This window comes from Lissotriton vulgaris, chromosome 3_1 (genome assembly GCF_964263255.1).
Source record: "Lissotriton vulgaris chromosome 3_1, aLisVul1.2, whole genome shotgun sequence".
Lineage (NCBI taxonomy): Eukaryota > Metazoa > Chordata > Amphibia > Caudata > Salamandridae > Lissotriton > Lissotriton vulgaris.
In genome coordinates this window covers 421,891,017-421,913,980 of record NC_141689.1, presented here as the reverse complement: position 1 = coordinate 421,913,980, position 22,964 = coordinate 421,891,017, and the positions used below count along the sequence as shown (strand labels likewise).

The window sequence follows — 22,964 nt, the reverse complement described above, 5'->3', positions numbered from 1 at the left end:
CTCACCCTCACACAGTGCAATAGGTCTCGGAGCATTTGAGTTAGAGCTTTTAGAAATGTTTATGGCTTTTTTTTTAATTCTTTAGCATTGGCTACAGGAAACAAAAATGCTAAAGATTTACAAAAAAACCCATAAACAATTCTAAAAGCACTAACTCTAATGCTGCGAGACCTATTGCATTTCCAATGCTTGTTCTATTCTGGAACACTTTAGTGACTATTCCACCAGTCTAATTCAAGGGTCAGATTAATACATTTTTGTGGACTCTGGAGAATTCTAGAGAGTATATAATTAGAGTTTGCAGTGGAGAGCCCTTATCTGGATGGATTTCCGAATTTGTAGCTAATGTGACTTTTGCTTGCAGAGCTTCAAGCCCCATTCTGGTCCTTCACCATGCTGACATTAAAAACTGCAGTTTTTTTTTGTTTGCTTCCGTTATGTTATTTCCCATTCAGAGCGACTCTGTATCCCAAATAGAATCTATTTTCGAGGCATATCCTTGCAAATTGCATCAGTGCCGTTGTAGGATGATTGAACTCGACACCGACAATCGAGACTCATAATGGGTGTACATTTCTAGGGCCCCCATATCCTGTCTCCCTAGCTTGCTGGGGATGTTTCTCTGCATGTTGGGGTTATGGTTCTCAACTGTCTGCAAATGTGGACCACCCCATGGGAGTCTTTCGTATTGCTTAATTCACGGAACTCTGTGGTACATCCTGTAGGAGGATGGCTGAATGGTCGCCATCCTAGGTGGAATTAGTCCCACTCCTAAGCGTAATGGATAATGTAGTTGTAGATGGCTCCAGCTTCGTCACAACCTCAATGTAAAGACTGCAAATAATTATCTGCCTAGGATGTCAGAGGCACAGTTGGAAATCGTTTCGCATGCCCTTATCTACTACCTTCCTCTAGTCTTGTCCCCTCTAGTCTGCCCTGGCGGTATTAAGTTGATTTAGGTACTTCGACAGTTTCAGATTTCAGATTGTCCATACTATTCCCAAACTGTTTTCAGATTTCCCTATTCATTCACTTAAGGTATGGCTGAATATTAGCAAAGATGTATGCCATGGACAACTTACCTGAAGGAAATTTTACTTTCCACAGATTTCTGGTCCTTGGTAGCGTTCCTTCGTTCTACAGACATTTCCCAAATTTCTACGCCAACATAACCAATTCCAAACCCTCTTTCCAGTCACCAGTTAGTTTAATGGTATTTGTAATGTGTGTTCTCTCCTTAGTAAACAAATGCAAATCAGTTTTCTTCTTCAAATATTGTCCAACGTTTTCCTGGAAAATTGTTACCCGGCCGCTGGTTAGTTGGTTCGCACCCTATATTGTTTAATGTTATTTTTCCAATAGTACTGTTATAATTAGAACTGGATTTTGTTCTCTTTATTTTTCGGTGTGACGGTGGAAAACGAAAGACGTATATTCTCATCAATAGTGTTGAAGTGGAACCACCTTCTTTTAAACACAGAGGGGCTTAATTATGGGATTTTGACAGAGGGCAGTCCAGCAAGGCACCTTGCTATGCTGCCCTGTGCCAAGTGAACGGGCAGGAATGCACCATATTTAAGCAATTCTGTGCATTCCTGTGCTTTCTCTCAGCGCTGGCTCGCACTGTGCTGCCTAGCACCAATGCAGGCACCTGTGCACCATGGTGCAAGGGTACCTCTGTTGCATGCAGGATTGTTTTTTGCAGGAAGGGACACTTCTTGCACAAAATCAATCCTAAGAGGGGGTTTCCTCCTTCAATATGTGCTGGCAGTACACATAGAAAGAGGGAAAAACAAGGAGAAATAAACAAATTTCTCCTCATTGCGCCTCCCCTTGGGAGGCGTTCAGATTTGGCATTTCCCCGGGTTTACATCGCTTTGTAAATCTGGGGCAGGGTCAAATTCCATGGGTGTTGCGTGCAAAAACCCACTGCAACGCCCATGGAACGCCTCCAGTGCGCAGAGTATGGCCACGCATTGATTTTCATTGCTTCGCCTTACTCAGGATTCATGAGGCCCCTCAAAGCCACGCAGAGTGGCTTTGTGTGGCTTCATAAATCAAAATGAGAACCCTGTGTCATTCATGTACCCCTTCACGTGGTGCAAAATTGACCAGGCTCTAATAAATAAGCTCCTGAGTTAATGAGATCAAGCAATGTGCTTTATTTAAGAATATATTGATACATCTAAACAAAGAAGTTAAAATTAAACTCTGTCAGAGAACTGAAGAGTATTTTTTTTAAATAAATCTAATGCTGGCATTCATTCCCTTCCCCATCTCAGTCAATTTCAGCATTACCCCAAACTATTTCATTTTTTTTAATCACAAACTAGGCCCACTCGTGGGTCTCCAGGGTTTCACATTGGTCTTTTTTGTGCACTTTTGAAAAAAGAACTCAGTGCTAACAACATCTTTAAATAATAACGGAGTGCTCGAGTGATGACTATACTCTTTTTATTAAAATAGCTACCTGATATAAGTTAAGACATAAAAATATAATCGGTGGTGTTGGTAGGGGCCCCTTTTACAGTGTATTGATGGTGTTGAAGAAGGCGAAAGAACTATAATTTGATTTGGTAATTCAGCTGGTTAAATTCACATAATTACCATGCTAAAAGCAGCTGCCTGCTCAATAATCAGTGTGCAGGAAATTAATGATAAATGAAATGTTTAGACTGAATCGGCGACCATGGGCGCTCAGTTTACTTCGATGTTAACAATAGTCCGCATTGACCAGAGGCGCAACTAGAGCCAAAGTTCTTGGGGGTGGGGGTGGGGTTGAAGGTGGCTACTAAAATTTTCGGGTGCGGGCTAAAGCCCTTTGAGCCCAGTGGGCATTACGCTCCTGGCATTGACTGAAGATCAATAGATCAATACAATTTACAGAATGAAAAATCCCTGTGATCGGCATAAAAGTTTGCAAAGATACATCAATTTCAAGAAGCGCGTAAATTTCACAATGTAACATATTTTCATTTGATCTGATGTCAAATGGACCCCTTGCAGTACTGATATCTTACGTACATTTGCATAACATCAGCAGCGGTTTCTTTTTTTCCATTTGAGCGGACATATATCAGTGAACACTGATTAAGGAGCATATATTGACTGGCAGGTGTTTCATGTAGTATTGTATAAATGTTATGGTAAGTTTCACCTAGCAACGTGACGTGTGGTCGACGATCTGAACTGTCACCTAGCACCGTGACGTGTGGTAGACGATTTTCTACGTAGAGAATGACGTTGATAACCAGGCGCTCGCGCTCCGTGTAAAACACAGTTCGGAGGAGCGCGCAATAACGAAGAGCAACTTCGAATGAACACTGTTATGTTCTGGGATCTGGCACGCCCATGACGCCTGGAGCGTGCAACGTTGAGTCATGTGACTTGCTATAATAAAGAGAGGCCCCGTACGCAGTCAGGCGCGCAGACGGAGAGCCAAGAAGTTATTCCCAGTGTCCGTCTCAGTTATTTCTAGGGCCACGTGTCAGGCCTAGTTAGCACTAGATGCCCCGGAGTGTAGGCCCCAAGTTGTTACCCCTAAGGCTACCACTACCCACATCAAGAACACAACAAACACAAGGTATGAAAAATCGATAAAAATTGGTAAAATAAATCGATCCACTCACAATTAATACAGCAGGATGTTCAGCAACTGTAGTTCACCCAGAATGAAGTAGAAAGACAAAGATCTCCGATTTTGAAAATGACGAGGAAAAGAAGAGAAAATTTTTTTTCCAAAGCAAATCCAACGTAGGCTCTAACTTTTTCTTCTTGTTGCTTCCACGAAATCCCGATCGTCGCCAGTTGTAGTATCAACAAATTAAGAATACAGCTGGTTTAAGTAGGAGAGTTATTCCGTAGTGAAAGGGCACGTCAATACATCACAGCTGACAACAGAAACTGACTTGTGGAAACATCACGAGTCATATGGAATGTGGAACATACAGTTCAAAGGAATACAGCATGCTTAAAGGGAAACTTACCATAACATTTATACAATACTACATTTCACTATGCTGAATCCTGCACTTTACATATGAATTAACAAGAACATTTGCTCTCGCAGTTTAAATACCTAAATCTGACAACTGTGTGCCCCCCGTCACATTTGCACTGGGATGGATTTGAATACTTTCCCATATAGCAGTCTGGAGTGTACACTGACTCTCGACCCCTCACTTCAGACACACACAAAGCTGCCACTCCCAAGAATGCCCTTGTGATGGCCAGATACGTGTTTGCTCATAATTTTAGGTATGGTTTTAAATGGCCACAATACTGTATGTATGGAGACTCTGCAAGGTTTACGACGCAAAGATGTAAAGTACTCTGTTAATTTCTCAAGAGTTAAAGAGCCTGAACAAAATGGCCATTGCGCGCCAAAAATAGAGCGCATTGTTTTTCGTCACACTACTGCTGCACTGTGATTGGTTCAGTTTATCCGGCCAGTATTTTCCTTGGAGCCTATTGAAGTACAGCATGTGACTGCCGCGTAATGACATTTGTTAAATGGTTTCCGATGTTGTTTCTTGTAGATCTGAGTCCACAGTACAGAACTGTAGAGGGGGCCGTGCTGATCTTCCTGCCAGGGCTTGCTGACATTCAGCAGCTGTACGATCTAATATCTTCGGACAAGCGGTTTCACTCTCGCAAGAGGTAACATTTTACAATACCTTTTACTAAAGACCATGGCGCCGATCAGAGTGGGCGCATCTGCCCTTTTCATTGATACTTTGTAATTCGTGTTTCTGGTTCAAATAAACAAGCATTTGCAATGCAATGGGTCTCGCATTAGTGAAAGTTGGAGCTGTTGGCTTTACAAATTGTTTTTTTTTTTTTTTACAAATATCCCAGCAATGGCAAAGGTAAGAAAAGCAAATGCAAGGAAAGGGTGCAGTACCAAAGGCTGTTACTAGGTGTTCCTGTGGTTGCAGTGTATTATGCAGCTATTTACAACTCCACAGGGACACCTGGTAACAGCCTGTGGCACTGCACCCTTTCCTTCCTCTGTGGAATGGGGAGATGCAGCGCTGAAGCTGCAAGTAAAAGATTAAGGGGCATATTAGCAACGAACTGCAATAAAGATCGCAGGGCGCGCTAAGTGCGATTTAGCTTAACGCCGGCTATTGCCGAATTAGATCACCAAGATATTGCGTTATTTACAATGCTTATCTCCACGGCGATGTGAAATCCGGCGATAGCCGCGAAATGCAGGATTATCGCTGGGAATCCAGCAATAATCCTGCAGCGATAGGGGAATCCTTGCTGATAGGGAGTTGTGGATTTAGGTAGGTTAGTCAGGAAAAATGCAGACGTACAATAACTGCGATAATTGCCGTTAGCGCGGGTTTAAATATTGCTATGGGTCTCCTGGGCCGTATTGTAAATATGGAGAAGGACAGTTAGGGATAATTTTCAATCTGTTTTCGCACGGAACGCCTACTTTGCATCTCATTAGAGAGGTAAAGCGAGGCGTGAACAAAACGGGAGCCGAATCAAGGTAATACGCGCTAGCGTGTCCTTGTAAATAATGCTATATTATTATCGCCGCTTTTCGCCAGCAAACGGACGCTGAAGCAGCGATAATTATATAGCCAGTCCTTGATGATGTGCCCCTAAGTGCAGCGCTCTTTAAAAGTTCACCCCAACCTCCTCAGTTTTCAAGGGTTCTTAGCATATACAGTGACTTGCATCACAATCGTGACAGGCGACCAGTGCTGACGGAAGTCGCAAGCACTGTATGATACATATATGTGGTACCTCAAAACACCGGAAGCTAGATTAGTCCGAACACTATTTCACAAACAAAAATCACTGCTGTTCATGAAACCCACAAACGATCCAATGACTAGGAAATTCGAAAAAGGATAGCTAGGGCCTGCAATGAGGAACAATGAACAGAGAAATTAAAACCTTAAATACAAGGTTACACGATATGGACACGGTCCGTGCAAGAGTTTTGTTTTCTAAGTGAACAAAATTAATTGATTGTTTGACAAAATATGGCAAAAAAATGTTACTTCCTTCCAAAGTCGCTGCTTATTGCTTACTTTGTTTCCTGCTAAAATAGTGGTTTTGGGTTCACACCTATTAATAGCAATACTCATACTTGGCCCAAATATTATCTTACATACAGACACAATGAAAAGGAAGGACTGGGGCCGTGTATTCACCAGAGTATGTGAGAACATTCACATATTTCAAACGTTTGAAACACAAACAAATGCTGCTGTCTTGCAACCAGTCAGCATTTTTCTGGCGCAGCACTGTCACCCCTAGGGGTATCTAGGCATGGCTTTGCAGTTTATATATTTGGGAGAAGCTGCCTATATTTAAATAGTGATTGCCGGTAGCATTTTAATTTAGGAGTGGTTGGGACAATGTTTTAATTACAATCTACCATGTTTGAAAAGCAGGAAAAGGGACAGGTGAAGGAGGGTGATGTCACCATTTTTAAAGACTAAGAGAATGAAGAACAGAGGTGAAAAGAAAGAAAAATGTAATGTAGTGGCGTTCAAGATCTTCAGCTGAAGGCAAGGAAGATGACGTATCAAATGTTCAATCGGCTAGGCGAAGGGGCTATGGTTACAATATTTAGGAAAAAGAATGCCCACAATCACCAAGGATCGAATGGCGGGCTTTATATTTAAAATCTGTAAGTGGCTTCAAAAGTTGAACAATTGATAAGAACTAGAGAATTATCGAGAAGTGTGAAGGCGGACCTGTACAGGTAGCTATATTCAAAATTGCGCAAGAGGGTGGGGCGAAGTGTGAGGTCTGTAGGTTGACATTATGAAGAATGCTCAGATGTATTTTAAATGGATGGCGTTTGCATGTTGTGGAAACGGTGCAGTGTTAGAATCACTAAGATGTGATTTGACATGAACAGTAATTGAAACAAAAGTACGTATTTAGGGTGGGGTTGTTAGACAAAATACACATTGAGAAGTTAACTGCACAGGTTGTAAGTGTGAAGCGGGTGACAACAAAATGTGTGCTTCAGTTCTGATTTTTAAGGAGGGAGGGGGCGCCAGCGTGGAGGCAACAGATGACCAGAGCTGACCAAACAAACTAAAAATATCAATGGGAGAGGTTGTGGTGTAACTTTGAGAGCTGGTGACTTCGTACCTGGGGAATAGTGTTTGAGTCTCAGCATTGGTTAAAACAGGCCTTTAAAATTGTGTATGTATATATATATATATATATATATATATATATATATATATATATATATTGCATGGTGATCATCATTACAACTGAAAAATAAAATGTAAATACATGACGAGGGTCACGGAAAAAAAACGAGGAATGCTGAACAATCCCTACCTGAGCTTGAGGTCAAAAGTGGAGAAGGGAAAGCAAAAAGAGGCCAGTGTCTAAACTTGAGAGCTGCCGACTTTGGACCTGGAGAATGACTAACATCCAATATTTCGTGGAGAGTAGGGTATGGGAAGTTAAAATTAAAAAGACACATTTCCGCATAATTTATTCATAATTCCTTTTAAATGCCGGAAAAAATGTAAATGAACAAATGTGGAGTAAACTTGTGGGAGTAGATCTCCACCATTTTAAATGAAGGCCCTGCTTACGATAAACACCTGATTTGAGAGGGAGTCCTGGTTTGTGGCTCATCAATAATCCTACGCTCCCTCTTCTTGAGAGCCTCTTTAATTCAGTACGCCTCAGCTTCTTTGCAACAGCAACTCTCCCCTTTAACACTGAATTATGCATGCACTGTGGCCCCCTGTTGGACTTGGCCCTTTTTGGCTAAAATTCCTTAAACTTTTTGCCTTCCTCCTACACCTTTTTATGACATTTTGTCGCCGACTTAGATGCTTTTGGCACTTTGCCACTGCTGATCAGTGTCAAAGTGCAAGTGCTCCCTGTATACAGTGTTATGGTAATTGGTTGTCCATAATTTATATGTTTGTCTTACTAGTAAAGTCCCTAGTATAGTGCACCATGTGTGCCAGGGCTGGTAATACAAATGCTACTAGTGGGCCTGCAGCAGTAATTCTGCCACCCACATAAGTATCCCTAAAAAGAGATCTCAGGCCTGCCACTGCATTGTCTGCGTGCAGTTTGTTAACTGCCTTGTTGTCCTGACAAGTGCACCCACTTGCCAGGCCTTACCCTTCCCTTTTAATGCACATCAGACAACCCCATAGTAGGCCCAAGGTACCCATTTGGCAGGGTACAGTGTATGTGAAAAGTAGGACAGGTACTGAGGTGTGTACCATGTCCTGACAATGAAATACTGCCAAATTAGTTTTTCACTGTTGCAAGGCCATCTTGCCCATAGGACAAAATGGGGAATGCTGGGCACCATGGTTCTAGCATATCTTCCCATAGGCATAAGATGGAGAGATGAAGTTTAGTGTGCCTGAATTCAGAATTTAATAACACATCTTTCTATGAAGATGGTTTTTAAATTGTATGTTTAGAAACCACACTTTTAGAAGTGGCTGGTTTCTTGTCCTAACCATCCTGTGGGTCTCTGCCTGGTTGTGTATTGACTGTCTGGGGTTGGATGTGACAGGGTCTGGGGAGTGTCCTGACATCAGGGAGGAGTAGGTGAGACAGCACAGCTGGCCTGCATTTGGTGTAGTGGGAGGAGTAGCCCCTTTGATGCGAAGAGGCCTGTGTTGCTGCCACATAAGAATGGCTCCACTTCCTGAGGAGTGTCTGAGGCCCGGACCCTCACTATCAAAGAAAGAAGGTGTTCGCTGGCAGGAAGACACCCAGAACTGGTTTAGACCGGGCTCAGAGCCCCCTGAACACAAATACTTCAAAGGCATTTAAGGGTATAAATGTGAGCTGAAACCCCTGAACTCAAGACTGAAATCCAGACTGAAAAGGGATTGAAACTACTTTGTGATCAAGAGGAACCTCTGCCAAAGAAGAACAGCTTAAGAAACTGAAGAGAAGGACTGCCCTTGCTGTGTGTTCTGGGGCTGACCTTCAGTTTGCTGATTTGACTAACGGAGAGGAAAATGGACTTTGCTGTGTTCTGTGTCCCCCTGCTTGAAAGGTCTTTGCTGTGTGCTGTGTCCTGAAGTAACTTGTCTCCAAGGGCCCGAGGAGAGCTGGTCCCCTGTCGTGTAAACTCAGGAACATAAAAGCTTTTGCACACCTGAGACAGCCGTGTGGTCTGTGGTGCTGTTTACGTGGTGCCCTGTGACCGCATTGCCCCCGCAGCGTGAAACATCTGCCACGCTGCTGCATTGCTGTTCTGTGGCTCGAGCCGTCATCGTAGCTGAGGCTGTGAGTGAGGATCTCCACCGCCGGCCCAAGCTGCAACATATTAAATGATTTCTTGAAGCTAAGGAAGCTGCAAGGTGAAAGAGATCGTGATCTTTGTTCGCCAAGAGGAATCTGCCCAAGATCGTCAACAAAGGAGAAGGCAGCGCTGTAACCTGTTCGGCTACAGCATCGCCTAGCAACAGAGCTGCAATGTCATCCGGGCCGTCCAGCAGGACGTCCGATGAGGGGAGAGCGAGGCAGCACACCCCCCAGGTAAGGCTTGGACTCCGGTCGGGAGCAGCAAGCGTGTGTGGCTTGGGAGGCGTGCAGGAGGAGTACAGGAGTGCTCCGATCTCTCTCCCGCTGCACCGCGTTAAATGCGCTGAGTCTCCGTGCGGCCCGTACCTGCTCAGCAGTACCACGGCCACCTCTTTAATCATACAACTGTTGTCTCTGCTGTTTGGGCCTAGTGGTGCCCGTGTTGACCGCGCAGATTAGCTTATAGCATTATTCTTTGCATTATAAACTGCCTGATTCTTGTATTACGAACCACATTATTCTTGCATTAAGAACTGCCTGATTCTTGCTTTACGAACTGCCTTATTCTTGCATTACGAACCGCATTATTCTTGCATTACGAACTGCCTGATTCTCACATTACGAACTGCCTGATTCTCGCATTACGAACTGCCTGATTCTTGCATTACGAACTGCCTGATTCTTGCATTACGAACTGCCTGATTCTTGCATTACGAACTGCCTGATTCTTGCATTACGAACTACCTGATTCTTGCATTACGAACTGCCTGATTCTTGCATTACGAACCGCATTATTCTTGCATTACGAACTATGTTATTCCTGCATTACTAACTTCCTTAGTACTTGCATTAAGGACGGTCTTATTACTACATTACGAACTGCATAGCATGGCATTAGATCATCATGAATTGCTCATTAATACCGCAGGAACCTACAAGTGATTGTTTGCCAAATAACCGGCAAAGTGAAATATTATGAATACGCATATGTTGGATTTCTATCGTTTGGTCTCATTGTATTCCTTTTGATAAAGATACCGCTATTTTTATAAAACCAGTGTGATGTCCATTTGTGGTGTTATCACTGTGTTACTGGGATTGTGGTTGCAAATACTTTACACATTGCCTTGGAGATAAGCCTGGCTGCTCATGCCAAGCTACTGGGTAGTGAGCTGGGGTTATCTGAGAGTGTGTCCCTCCTTTCCCTGACTAGAAGCAAGGGTCCCTATTTGCACTAAGGTACCTACCTCAGCCAACTAGAGACCCCCAGTTCTAACACCTCCCCATCACAAGTGGGCCATTAAATATGGATACAAGTAGTTACTAATCTACTAACTCAAAGCGAAAAGCATGGGGAAAGATGCAACCCTGTTAACACCACAGCAAAAATCAGTATATCTGAAGTGCAGTTAAACAAGTCTGTGGGCCTCAGTTTGCATGAAGAAGAGCAGCAAACAAACATTAAGATAGTAAGCCATTTTTATAATATGTTCCAGATGAACAAATCAAAAATGAAACTTCACTGAAGTTAAGCGGAATGTGGCAGAGAAATTAGATTTCTTTTCTCCGTCTGTACAGGTTTGGCTGAGAGAAATGTGTAGGTTGCTGTATCTGTATCTTTTCTCCATTTTTAAAGCCCTGAGGTCCTTCAATGTGGGACATGGCATTTCTTCCTCCTACCGCAACTGTGGTACAAGAACATTGCCAAACAGCCAACTAAGAGTTATAAGTCTCGCACACCGGCTTTAATACAATTTAAGTACAATTACAATCGAAATATATTACACTCACTGCACTTGTGTTCTATACTGGCTTCTGTCCCAGGCTAGCGACTTTCGCAGTGTGACGCTGGCGGCAGTCCAGCCCTCAGACGGGGCACTCGAAGGGCCAGGTTCGATGTTTTAAAAAAAAAAACAATAATGATCAAATGGGTGTCGTGCAACAACATCATGTGCGGCGCCCGTACATTTCAAATTAAGTGGGCGCTGTGATCATGCGCGGCTCCCTTGCATATATATATATTTAAAAATAATGATCAAATGGGCGTCGTGCAACAACAACATGTGTGGCGCCTGTACATATCAAATTAAGCGGGAGCCGTAATCATGTGCGGCGTGCGTGCATATATTAAAAAAATAATGATGATCAAATGGGCCCCGTGCAACAACATCATGCGTGCCACCCGTGCATATATTAAAAAAAAATGGTAAAATGAGTGCCCTGCAACAACATCATGCGCAGCACCCGTTCATATTAAATTAAGCAGGTGCCATGATCATGCGTGACACCCGTGCATATATTAAAAAAAAAAATGATAAAATGGGTGCTGTGCAACAACATCTGACCCAGTGCCCGTGAGTATTAAATGAAGCACACGCCATGTTTATAATAAAGTGTGGTAGGGCGAGTTCTGAAACAAAACATTATTTTAGCTTACACATGGCCCCTGCTTGGCATGCAGCTTGTTCTGAGCGTTTGGCAGCGTGAAACAAGGCTGGGTTAAAAAAACAAAAACGTTGTGGGAGTCCTGGCTTCAGCAGCTGGTAGGCGAAAGTCCTTTACTAAAATAGTGCCCACAGAATGTTAATAAAACCTGTAGAGTACCAACACAAAGGGACAGTCCTAAGGGGTGGTTACAAGGAGACAGCACAAGCTCTGCTTGGGCGAGACCTAAAAAGTGTGTTCTGTATTTTTAATATTGCTCATCTTAATTTAGAGTGAATACTATAGAAGCCATTTGCTAATACATTAGCTATTTTGTTCAGATTTTAAAGCTTCAAATGCAAACAGCAAGTGTGGTAAAGTACATTTGAACTTTTGGAAAATGAGCATATGTCATACGGAATTATAGGAAACAAGACTGATAAGCTAGAGGAGAGAGAAGGCTCATTCTTGATGTGACCTTTGACTGCGCTCCCTCCCACAGACCCCAAAGAATCTGCTGCTTTTAGGTAAGGGGTTTTTTGTGAGGCATACCTGGTTCACTTCAGGTTGCTGGCCCAGCAGCAGCAATGATTCCCTCAGAGAAATATGGTCAAAGAATGAAAGAAAAATGACAAAAACATGCAGCCTACATGGAGAAAATGGCCTGCCCATAAATCCCTGGCTGGGTGGAGTCGCGCCCAATAACAACGCTGCTTTCAGCATTGTGTTTTGCTTAGGGGAATGAGAGAGCCTAGCTGCCTGCTTCTGCTTCCCATTCCTGGAGACCAGAGAAGATGCGGGACCTGGCCGGTGGAAAGGTAAGTTTAATTATACATATATACGTTTTTTATTAAATTAAACCCCCGCATGACTCGCCAACCCCCCACGCCCCCGCCCCCCTGCTCCCTCCACCCAGGGTCATGCTGGCCACGACTGGTTAACAAAATAAAAAAGTTCCATCGAATTAGTTAATAACAATAGGAAACAAAGGTCAATTTTAAATACCAAAATCAAACAAAGAAATATGATGCGTGTGGGTTTTAAAAACAGGAGCTAGGGAGCAACATCAATCAATCCAGATTTGTATAGCGCTGCTTATCATCCGCGAGGGTATCCATGCGCCCGGGGAGGCTGCTGCTGAGGTGTTAGTCAGGTTTTCAGGCCTTTCCTGAATTGTAGGCTGCTCCTGTAGATGTGAGATGTGTGGGCCATGGATAGTGATGCGAAGCGCACTTGTCGGGTGGACTTGTGGAAGTTCAACCTGTGTTTGAGGTATGCTGGTCCTATGTTGTGAAGCGTCTTGTAGGTGTGGGTGAGCAGCTTGAACTGGCAGCATTCGCTGACGGGGAGCCAGTGTAGTGCCTTGAGTTAGGTGGTAATGTGGGTCTATCTCGGGAGGTTGAGGACAAGCCTTGCCGTAGCTTTCTGGATGGTCTGGAGTCTGTTGGGTAGTTTTGAGGTGATCCCCATGTTGAGGGTGTTGCCGTAGTCCAAACAGCTTGTGTTTAGGGCCTGGGCGATGGTACATCTGGTGCTGAGAGGGATCTATTTGAAGATTTTCTTGAGCATGTGTTAGGTGAGAAAGCAGGTGGATGAAACGGCGTTCACCTGATTCCTCATCCTAAGCCTGCTGTTGAGTATGATGCTGAGGTTTCTTGTGTATTCTGTGGGTGCCGGTGTGGGCTGAGTTCTGCTGTCCACCAGTAATCATCCCGTGGGAAGGAGTTGCTCCCGAATGAGAGTATCACTGTTTTAGCGGTGGTTAGTTTAAGGCATCTGATTTGCATCCAGCTTATGACGCTGGTCATGCTTCAGGCATCTGACTTGCATCCAGCTTATGACGCTGCTGATGCATCTGTGGAAGTTTGTTTTGGTGTTGGTGGGTTCTGAAGATAGGGTAAGGATGAGCTGAGTGTCGTCAGCATAGGAGATGATGTTCATACCATAGGATCTGACCAGAGTGGCCAAAGGGGCGATGTAAGTGTTGAATAGGGTCAGGCTCAGTGAGAATCCTTGTTGGACACTGCATATGATGTTTCTTGGTCCTGAGGTGCGTGGCAGGAGGCGGACCCTTTGGGCTCTTCCGGAGAAGAGGGAAGCGATCCATTTAAGGGCATTACCCTAGATCCCCATTTGATGGAGAGATCGAGGAGAATCAGGGCTCCTGTTTCTTCTTTGTCTAGGAGAGTCCTGATGTCATCTGTTGCCGCAAACAGGACGCTTTCGGTGCTGTGAATTTGAGCAGAAACCATATTGGGAGGGGTCCAGCAGGTTGTTGGTTTCTAAGTGAGTTGGATATTTATTGCCCTTTCCAGAACTTTCGCTGAAAATAGGTGCAGAGAGATGGGACAGTAGTTTTTTAAACCCTTGGGGTCCGCAGTGTGTTTTTTTGAGGAGCAGTTTGTTGTTTACCCTGAAAGGAAATGACATCCCAGAATGAACTTCTTTTAAAGCAAAACATTGTTGTGCTCCTAAATAATAGTTCAAAACACTTAGAGCTGCAACTATTCTTGTTAAAATAGCAATTGTTGAAAAGCTGTGCCTATCTTCATGACTGTTTCTTCAGACGCCAGCCCATGGTTTACAGTTGCAGGGGCAGATCACAGTTATAGGCTCAACGCTAAGTGTGTATTTGCTACTAATTCCTGATTTTTCTCTGCTGCAATTCTGGCTTTCATAGACCACAAAGACGCCTTCACTTCCTAGATGCAGCAGAATTGCTACTGGTGTAATTGTTCTCTACCAGGTGGACTCAGCTACCATTGTCTCTAGAACCTTTTGCATATCTCACATTTCTGGAGAGAAAAAACTATTTGACATTCTGACTTCACTTGACAAGACTAGGACGGACCCCTGTGCTGGAGGAAGGAAATTCTTCTCATCTTCTGTTCCTTGCCTGTCCTTTACAGTATTTTTTAATGGTAAACTGAGCTGTGATTGATAACGAGCACTCAACAAATGGAACTAAAGTTCTTGTGGTTCCCCCTGCCTTATATTTGCATTATTTTGAACCAGTTTCTGTTTCAGAAAGGTGTTCTACTGTAAAAGCTATCGCAGAGTCCTCTGTGCCACAGCAATCTGTATCCACCCGGTCCTCTGCGTTCCAGTCTAACAGATCTCATGTGCTTAACCAACTGTACACCAGTATTTGGAGTTTAGCCGGAAATGACCCAGAGACATGATTCTGAGCCTGGCAACCATAAACTCATCATCAGGAACAAGTGGTCACACCCCATTGTGTGTATCCTCAGAATATACTTCTCGTAACCCAATAGCTTCAAGAACTGCAAATAACAAGTAGTCAAAGTCCTGATAGATGTGTCAAGCACTTGAAATGCATTCTCTCTCATCTCTGAAAGGCACTGAGAGTAGGTCTCCACCTACTCTCTGCCAAATCATTCTTTGGAAACAGCTTTCATGTATTTCCCTTGTGATCCTTTACTCCTTATAGGGTAACACAGACACAGTACTAGGGCCTATTATCATTTGTTGATAGGGTATTCCTTTCGATATCCAAGAGTGGAGTGAAATTTTCCACCTTTAACCTGTCTTTCCTTTAACTATCATTTAGGTTGCTAATGCATCCTACACTGAACATTAAATAGAAATATTGATGGAAACGTGGATCTGGTCTTCTGAGATCTAATTCACTATTCTTTTTCTTTAGCTGGGAGACATTTTTAGGACGCTATTCTTTTGGACATTGTATTGTATTGTAATTGCATTTATATAGCGCTTACTATCCGTGACGAGGCGTCAAAGCGCTTTTTTGGCGTGTAGCACGCTACTGCGGAACTCATAAATGATTATTGGTGAAGTAGTGTAGTGAAAATATGAAAGTCATTTGTGTAGTGGATATGTTAGTTATTCGGATTGAGAAGGATAGTGAAAGGATATAAGAGGGAAAAAGGTTTGCATTTATGTAGTGCTTGCTACCCTTGATGGGGTGTTGAAGTGCTTTTTCGGCGAGTGGCACACTACTTCAGAACCCATAAACGTTTAGTGATGAATTGGTATAGTGAAAGTATGAAAGTAATTTGAGTGGTGTATATGTTAGTCAGTTATTTGGATTGAGAAGCATAGTGGAGGGATAGAGAAGGGTAAAAAGGTTTGTACTTATATGCTCTTGCATTTATGTAGTGCTTGCTACACCTGATGGGGGGTTGAAGTGCATTTTTGGTGAGTGGCACTCTACTCGGGAACCCATAAAGGATTAGTGGTGAATTAGTATAGTGAACTATGAAATTAATTCGAGTGGTGGACATGTTAGTCTATTATTTGGATTGAAAAGGACAGTGGAGGGATAGAAGTGAAGAATTTAGATTATTTTATTGTTTGTTTGTTTCTTTGTTTTGGAGCTCATAGCAGTAGGGGGAGACTTGGGGTGAGTAAAAGGGGGGTAGACATGATCTATTACCCTATTCACTTCTATCTCGATTGTTTATTTATTTATTTTTAGAGTTTTCTATAGCGCGAACTTGAACCGATTAGGTTATCAGAGCGCTTTACATAGCACCAGTTCCGTTACATGTTAGCACAGCAGTTTACATAGAATCAGTTACGTTGCACATTTCAGGATGATTAAAACCAAATAAGGTGGCCGAGTGATGAAGCAAGAGAGAGCGATCCATGCTAACTCTCAAACTTCCCCCACCCCCCATGTGACCTAAAATCCCACGTGGCCTCTTCTGTGGCAGTAGTGGGAGGCGGAGGTATGCATCCATTTACCTGCAATGCAAACAGAATGCTGCCCCCTCGCCCGCAACAGTTCAGGAAAAGATTATAAAATGTGCTTGGAGTTGGTCCCACCTTCTGAGAGATGCCTTTGGTTAAATGGGCTCACAGACTAACCATGCCGCTCCAGAGAAGTCCTCCCGGACTCGGTGGCGTGGGTAGGTGAGGAAGCACCACACTAGGCGCAAAAACCCCAACATACAAGGAAGCATAGGCCTGATGTGTTGACCAACGGGTACTGTTGAAGCCTGGATATTTGACACAATTAGGTAGATCCAGATCATCGCAGGTATATTGACACATTAGACACTTCTCTACTGTGATTTTGATGAACCTCCAAAGTTTTTATAGTGTAGATAGTTTTCGTTTTCATGGTCCTGAAAAATCGCGAGTTAATTGACACAAACGCGAGAAACATGTTGACCGTTATTTTTCACCAACTGACACACAAGTAGGAGACATTATACTCCAATGAGTGCCGGTTTTACTGCTTTTAACTAGGGCAGGAGACCCCCAGTATAAAAATAATCTATTTCAGGTACTCCCAACCCCATTTTAAACTCACTATCATGTCTACACCCTTCTGGCCCCACACCCACACTTCACCATATGGCTGTTGGATAAAAAAGATCTCAGATAAAGTGCCCCTCTTTGAGGTGAGCCCGTTGGGTATTGCACCGCTGGACCAACGAGAAGCAGCCCATATGATGAAGCATGACACCTGAAAGGGTGTGTGAGGGCATTAAAATCCAACAAATGAATGCCCAACTGTAGATCTCTCTGAGACTCAGTTGTTTCAAGTCTCCTTCAACTCCTCCGACTTGAGGAACAGCACAGCATACCTTCCTTGACATGTTGACAGGGGCACCTGTTTGTGCTGGTCCTCCCACTCCTTGGGAGTGGAAATAGCCCCTTCATCCCCTTATTTTGAGTACAATTATTAAACTCCTGTCTGACTCCCTTTCCGTCTATGACTACTAGAGCCAGGAATCACTGCTATAATTGTGATATCATTGTAAAAACTAATCTTCCACTGATTTACTTTTTAAGAAAACGTCTGTTATGTTTATCATTTTGTTGAAAGCCAGGTATAACTTGACTAGGTGGCTGTGAGTTTCTTTTGAGCCAATGCTAGTTTAACTAGGAATTTTAAAAACCAGCATCCTAGTTTTAGGCCATTTGGTTTGCAAGACCATGTTTGTAGCCTCTTGTAGATGGCAATACAATAATCCAACCATGCCGCAATGACCATAAGAACTAAGACTGTGTTGTGAAAGAGGATCAACGGAGGATACCATGGAGTTGATGAACTTTCACATCCTTAGTAACTGTATTTGCATGATGATTACTAATCTTCCACAGATTTACTTTTTAAGAAATTGAAAACGTCTGTTCTGTTTATCATTTAGGTGGCTGTGAGTTTCTTTTGAGCCAATGCTAGTTTTTTCTTTTAAACTTTTCTTTATTGTTTTTTACAAAAGAAAGGTAAAACATGTCTCTCTCAGCATTACGCATTTGTTCGTAAGACAGATCAGACACAGTGTATCGTTGCATGCATCACATAGCTATCTAGTCAGTTCTTACATGTGACATAACACTAATGATTTCTCCATTGGTACATGTAGAAGCTTAACAGACCACAATTTTGCCCAGTCCATATTCTGTCTCAGAAATCCGTATACATTAATGGAGCATTACAACTGTACAAAAGAAAACCAGCCTCTTTACCAAGTTCCACTACCTCTCCTTCCCATTCCGATCTTTGCGGGTATTCATCATCAAAGCATATCACATCCCCGAGGCCACCCATCAAGCACACCCCTTTTTATAGTACTCTTGCTTCGTATCATTTTGCATCTCTCGAGCGAGCGGGTAAATAGCATTGCAATGGTGCCCATATATCTCTGGGCATAGAGGTCATTGGTAGTAGTTCTGCATTCGACACCGATCTTTCCTGGCACATTACCAAATCTGCAATCCAGTCCTTAAACTTGGGTGCGCAGCCCCTTCCCCATTGGCACGCCACCCTTCTTTTGACCATGAGTAGTACAAGCGCTGCAAACTTGCGATGCTCAGGTCTAAGCGGTCTAACATATCCCAACAATGCCATCAATGGTGTGCCATCCACTGGAGTGTCTACCATTTCACGCAATGCCTGAAACACCTGATCCCAGTACTGTTGCACTTCTGGGCACCCCCATGCTTTATGTAAAAAATCTGCTCCCGCTGCATGACATCTATCACATCTATCATCCTCCCGTAACTTAAACTTAAACATCTTGACAGGTGTATAATACAATCTGTGTAAAAATGTATAATGAATTAATCGAAGTCTGCTACTAGCTGATACACTCTCTGTTTGCATACAACTCCATTCCCACTGCTCGTCAGTTAGGGTTAGCCCCAGCTCCTCGTCCCACCGTCCACGCGATGACGGAGTTGTTGCTTCCACCTGTGAGTGTATCTTGTGATATAATAGCGACACCAATCTTTTAGGGGTGTCTTTCTCCAATATAAGCTGCAATGGAAACAAGGCTGGTGGTTCCGCAGGGAACTCAGGAGTGACCAATCTCAGCCCAGTTTTTAATCTAAGATAGAGAAATAAATCTAATGATGTCTTCTGTGTCTCTCAGAACATGTGGTCAATGCTTCGGAACTGGCCTTCATGATATAGGTCTCCCCAAGTATGTATCTGAATCCGCTGTTGGAGTTTTTTGAACACCCCCTCCTGTAATAAAGGCATAGCGGGGTGGTAAGCAAGGGGTAATAACGGAGAGTACATCATGGGCGTGCCCAGCATACGCTGTATGCAATTCCACCCTGCTATTGTTCCCGTAAGAGCATTAGCTGACCTGTCCTCCCTACTTGCCACCACCTTGTATAGCGCTCCTTCTATTGGTGTGCGGTGCTCCAGCCAATGCTCAGCTGCCACTTGTGGCATGTATCTGTCGCTTCACCCAATACCACGCTTAATGGGCCTGGGCGCATAGAAAGTAGAGGTCAAAATTAGGGATACCAAACCCGGCCTTCTCATATAGCCTCGTCAGCACATCCCATTGTAGTCTAGGTTGCTTTCCTCCCCAAACTAGTCGTATCATCTCCGACCTAAAGCGTTTTAAAAAAAGAAAACGCCCGGATGAAAGGGAATATTCAAGAAGAGGTATAGCAGCCGGGGGAGCACCACCATCTTCATCAACGACGCCCGTCCCGCCATGGAAAGGGGCAGCCTCACCCAACGTGTGACACAGTCTTTTATTTTGTCCATGGCCGTACCATAATTCAATCTCAGAAGTTCTTGCTTATTTCTAGTTACCGTTATCCCCAAGTATTTTAGTTCATCATCACACCATTCCAGGCCAAAGTCTGGTGAAAACTGCGACGTTGCTGAGGTCAGTGGAAAGATGCATGATTTACTCCAATTTGTTTGTACCCCCGAAAGCTGCCCAAACACTATGAATTCTCTCAATATTGGATTAAGGTTCTGTTGGGGGTCACAAACATATAGAGTGATGTCATCAGCGTAAAGTGAGACCAAAACCTGGTGTAGATTGCATTGGAGAGCCTTATCGTTATGATACTGCCTCAATTTGGCCGCATGCGGTTCAGTTGCAATTGCAAACCGCAATGGGGAGAGAGGGCACCCCTGTCATGTCCCTCTAGTGATACTGAAGGTCTGCGTTGTTTGTCCGTTAACAAAGATCTTAGCCACTGGCATGCAATATAGCAGTTTAATCCATGACAGGAACAGCGGGGGAAGCCCATGCGTTCCATGACACTAAAAATATAATCCCATTCGATGGAATCGAATGCTTTGGTGGCATCCAAAAAAATGGCTGCTAATGGCAAGTCAGGCGAGACGTTATTTAAAACGGCAAACAACGTCCTAATATTGTGAGAGGTGCCCTGCCAGGCACAAAGCCCGATTGGTCAGGCAATATCACATTTTCCATTAAAAGGCTCAGGTTTGTTGCAATTAACTTAGCCAGTATTTTTGCTTCAAATTGAGGAGCGATAGTGGCCTATAGGAGTCACACTGGGTTGGCTTCTTTCCCGGCTTGAGTAAGGTCAAAATGAGCACCTTCCTCATGGTAGCAGGTAAATGTCCCACCTCCAATGCATCTTCGTATACTTCTCTGAGTATAGGGGCCATCACATCTATGTACGTTTTATAAAATTCTGCCAGGATACCGTCCGAGCCCGTCCCGGACTGGAGGCTCGTTATCGCCTCCCGCACCTCATCTAGCTCAAACGGTGCACACAGAAAAGCCCTCTGCCCGTCGCTGAGCCAGCCCAGTGTCACATCCCCCAGAAAGTCATCCAAGTCCAGCGCGGTCACTCTTGTAGTGGTGTAGAGTTGTTAATAATGCCTCAAAAAAGCATTTAGTATAGCAGGTGTCTCTTGACAGATATCCCCTTCCAGGCCACCCACTTCCATCACATATGTGCTACATCGGGGCCGTCTTACCTTTTGTGCCAGTATCTTGCCGGGCCTATCTCCTTCCCCATATTGCCTGGCTACCCAGTGTTTTCCTCGGAACTGTACCTCCATCTTAGCCTAGTCCATATATTCTGTGAGTTTTTTCTGAAAGCTGCTTGTGTGGCGCCTCTCGGGTCTATCACAAGTTCCAGTTCCAATGCTTTTAGTTCCGTTTCTAAAGTCTGCAGGGTGTTGAGTATGTCTTTAAGGACTCCGGCCCTCTTAGCTATGCAAAACCCCCCTAAGCATCACTTTGAAGGCTTCCCAGACTATCTCAACGTTGTCAACTGAGTCCTTATTTCGCTCAAAAAAATCATTGATCTCCACACGTAACTCCTCCTGGAAAATCGTGTCGAGCAAAATGGGGGCGTGCAGTCGCCAGGTGCCACGAGGTATGCTAAAGTCGGCAGCGGAGAGTCCTAACACTACTGGTGCATGGTCTGAATATGTCCTGGCCAGGTGTTCCACCCTGGCAATTGCAGGCGCTGTCCCCCTGGACACTAAAAAATAATCTAACCGGGACCATGTTTGCGCATGTAAGCAGCAATGATATCTGTTAGTACTCCCTGCGCTCTAATGTAGTGATGTGAGGCAAGGTGCGATCTATCTAATCGGGGATGATAAGTCACATTAAAGTCACCTCCCCATATGACGTGAGTGGAATCGATCTCAAATATTTTGACACAAAGTGCGTCAAAATACCCGGGGTCATCTGTGTTCGGCCCATAGCAACATGCAAGTGTGACTGACGTGGTACCCACCCGTCCCCATGCGAGGCAGTACCGTCCCTCCGGGTCTCCTGCTGTGGCTACCATCCGGAACGGGACCTGTTTTTTTTATTAGTATCGCTGTTCCCCGTGCGTATGTGGAGTACGAGGAGAAGATCCTATGATCCACCCAGCGAGTGGCAAAAGTATGTTGTTTATGACGCGCAAAGTGGATTTCCTGCAACATAGCTATATATACAGTATGTTTGTCCAAATACGACAGTATTTGACGTCTCTTTCTTGGAGCGCCCAGACCTCTAACATTCCATGTGATGATATTCAATGTACCTATGGCGGGTTAGCCATAACATCCGGCTTCTGTGTGTTTCATGAATGTGTACCATGCAACCCGCGTCCGACCCGTCTCTTGCACATATTTTACTAAAAAACCTCCATTCCGATGCTGTACGCCGCCTGTCCTACCTATCCATTCTCCCCTTTGTGAACTATGCTTACACACAACATCCCTCACATAACAAACAACCCAACTGTCCCCCTCCACCCCCCACCCACTGAAGCAACCCAATTTTGCCAGAATCCAAGTACCTCCCCCCTCCCCATCCCGCATCCGCTATAAACACAACATTGTGCCCCCCCCCAATTGTCATATCAAAGGTCTTCTTGGGGGAATACCCGTTGGGGGACATATCTAGATAGCTACGCTAACCCTCCACTTCTCTTGATCCCCCCACCCACCACCACCACCCAGCTTCCTGCCTTGTAACTCGGGCGGGTGGAAGCGGAGCCTGGAACCTCAATAACAACTTAGCAAATGAGTCAATGAAGGATATCTCGCCGCCCTCCGTCACTCATGGCCGCCAGCACATTTCTGACTGCTGCTCAGGGTCTTGTGGCGTATGTCAATGTTTCTGGGGATCGATCATTCCATGTTATTGTTGTCCTCAACGTGGTCAGGATGTTGGGAGGCCCCCTGACCCCCTCCGCCTTGCCCCGCATGCTTCACGGATCTGAGAAAGTCTTCTACTTGTTTCGGGTTGGTGAAGAACTTCTGTTTTCCTTGATGTGTCACCCTAAACTTCCCCGGATACAGGAGTGCGTAATCAATTTGCGCCGCTCTCAGCTTTTTCTTAACGTCTATGAACTTGCGCCTTCCTTCCTGCACAATGGGAGTGAAGTCCGGGTAGATTGAGAAGGTGACGCCGTCATAAGTCAACGTTTGTTTTTGACTTGCCACACAGGGAGCTACATCACGATCCGTGTAATTTAACAATCTGGCAATGATAGGCCGTGGGGGATTGCCTGGCGTCGGTCGTGGT

At 44.2% G+C, this 22,964-nt stretch overlaps 1 protein-coding gene across 1 annotated transcript in view; it reads left to right on the top strand.

Annotated features, from left to right (window-relative positions):
* DHX29 (DExH-box helicase 29) overlaps positions 1 to 22,964 on the top strand; it is a 930,480-nt gene that overhangs the window by 745,255 nt on the left and 162,261 nt on the right. The window contains exon 16 of the mRNA XM_086960636.1: positions 4,539 to 4,659. Coding sequence (XP_086816762.1) covers positions 4,539 to 4,659 — 121 coding nt within the window. The remainder of the gene's footprint in view (positions 1 to 4,538; positions 4,660 to 22,964) is intronic.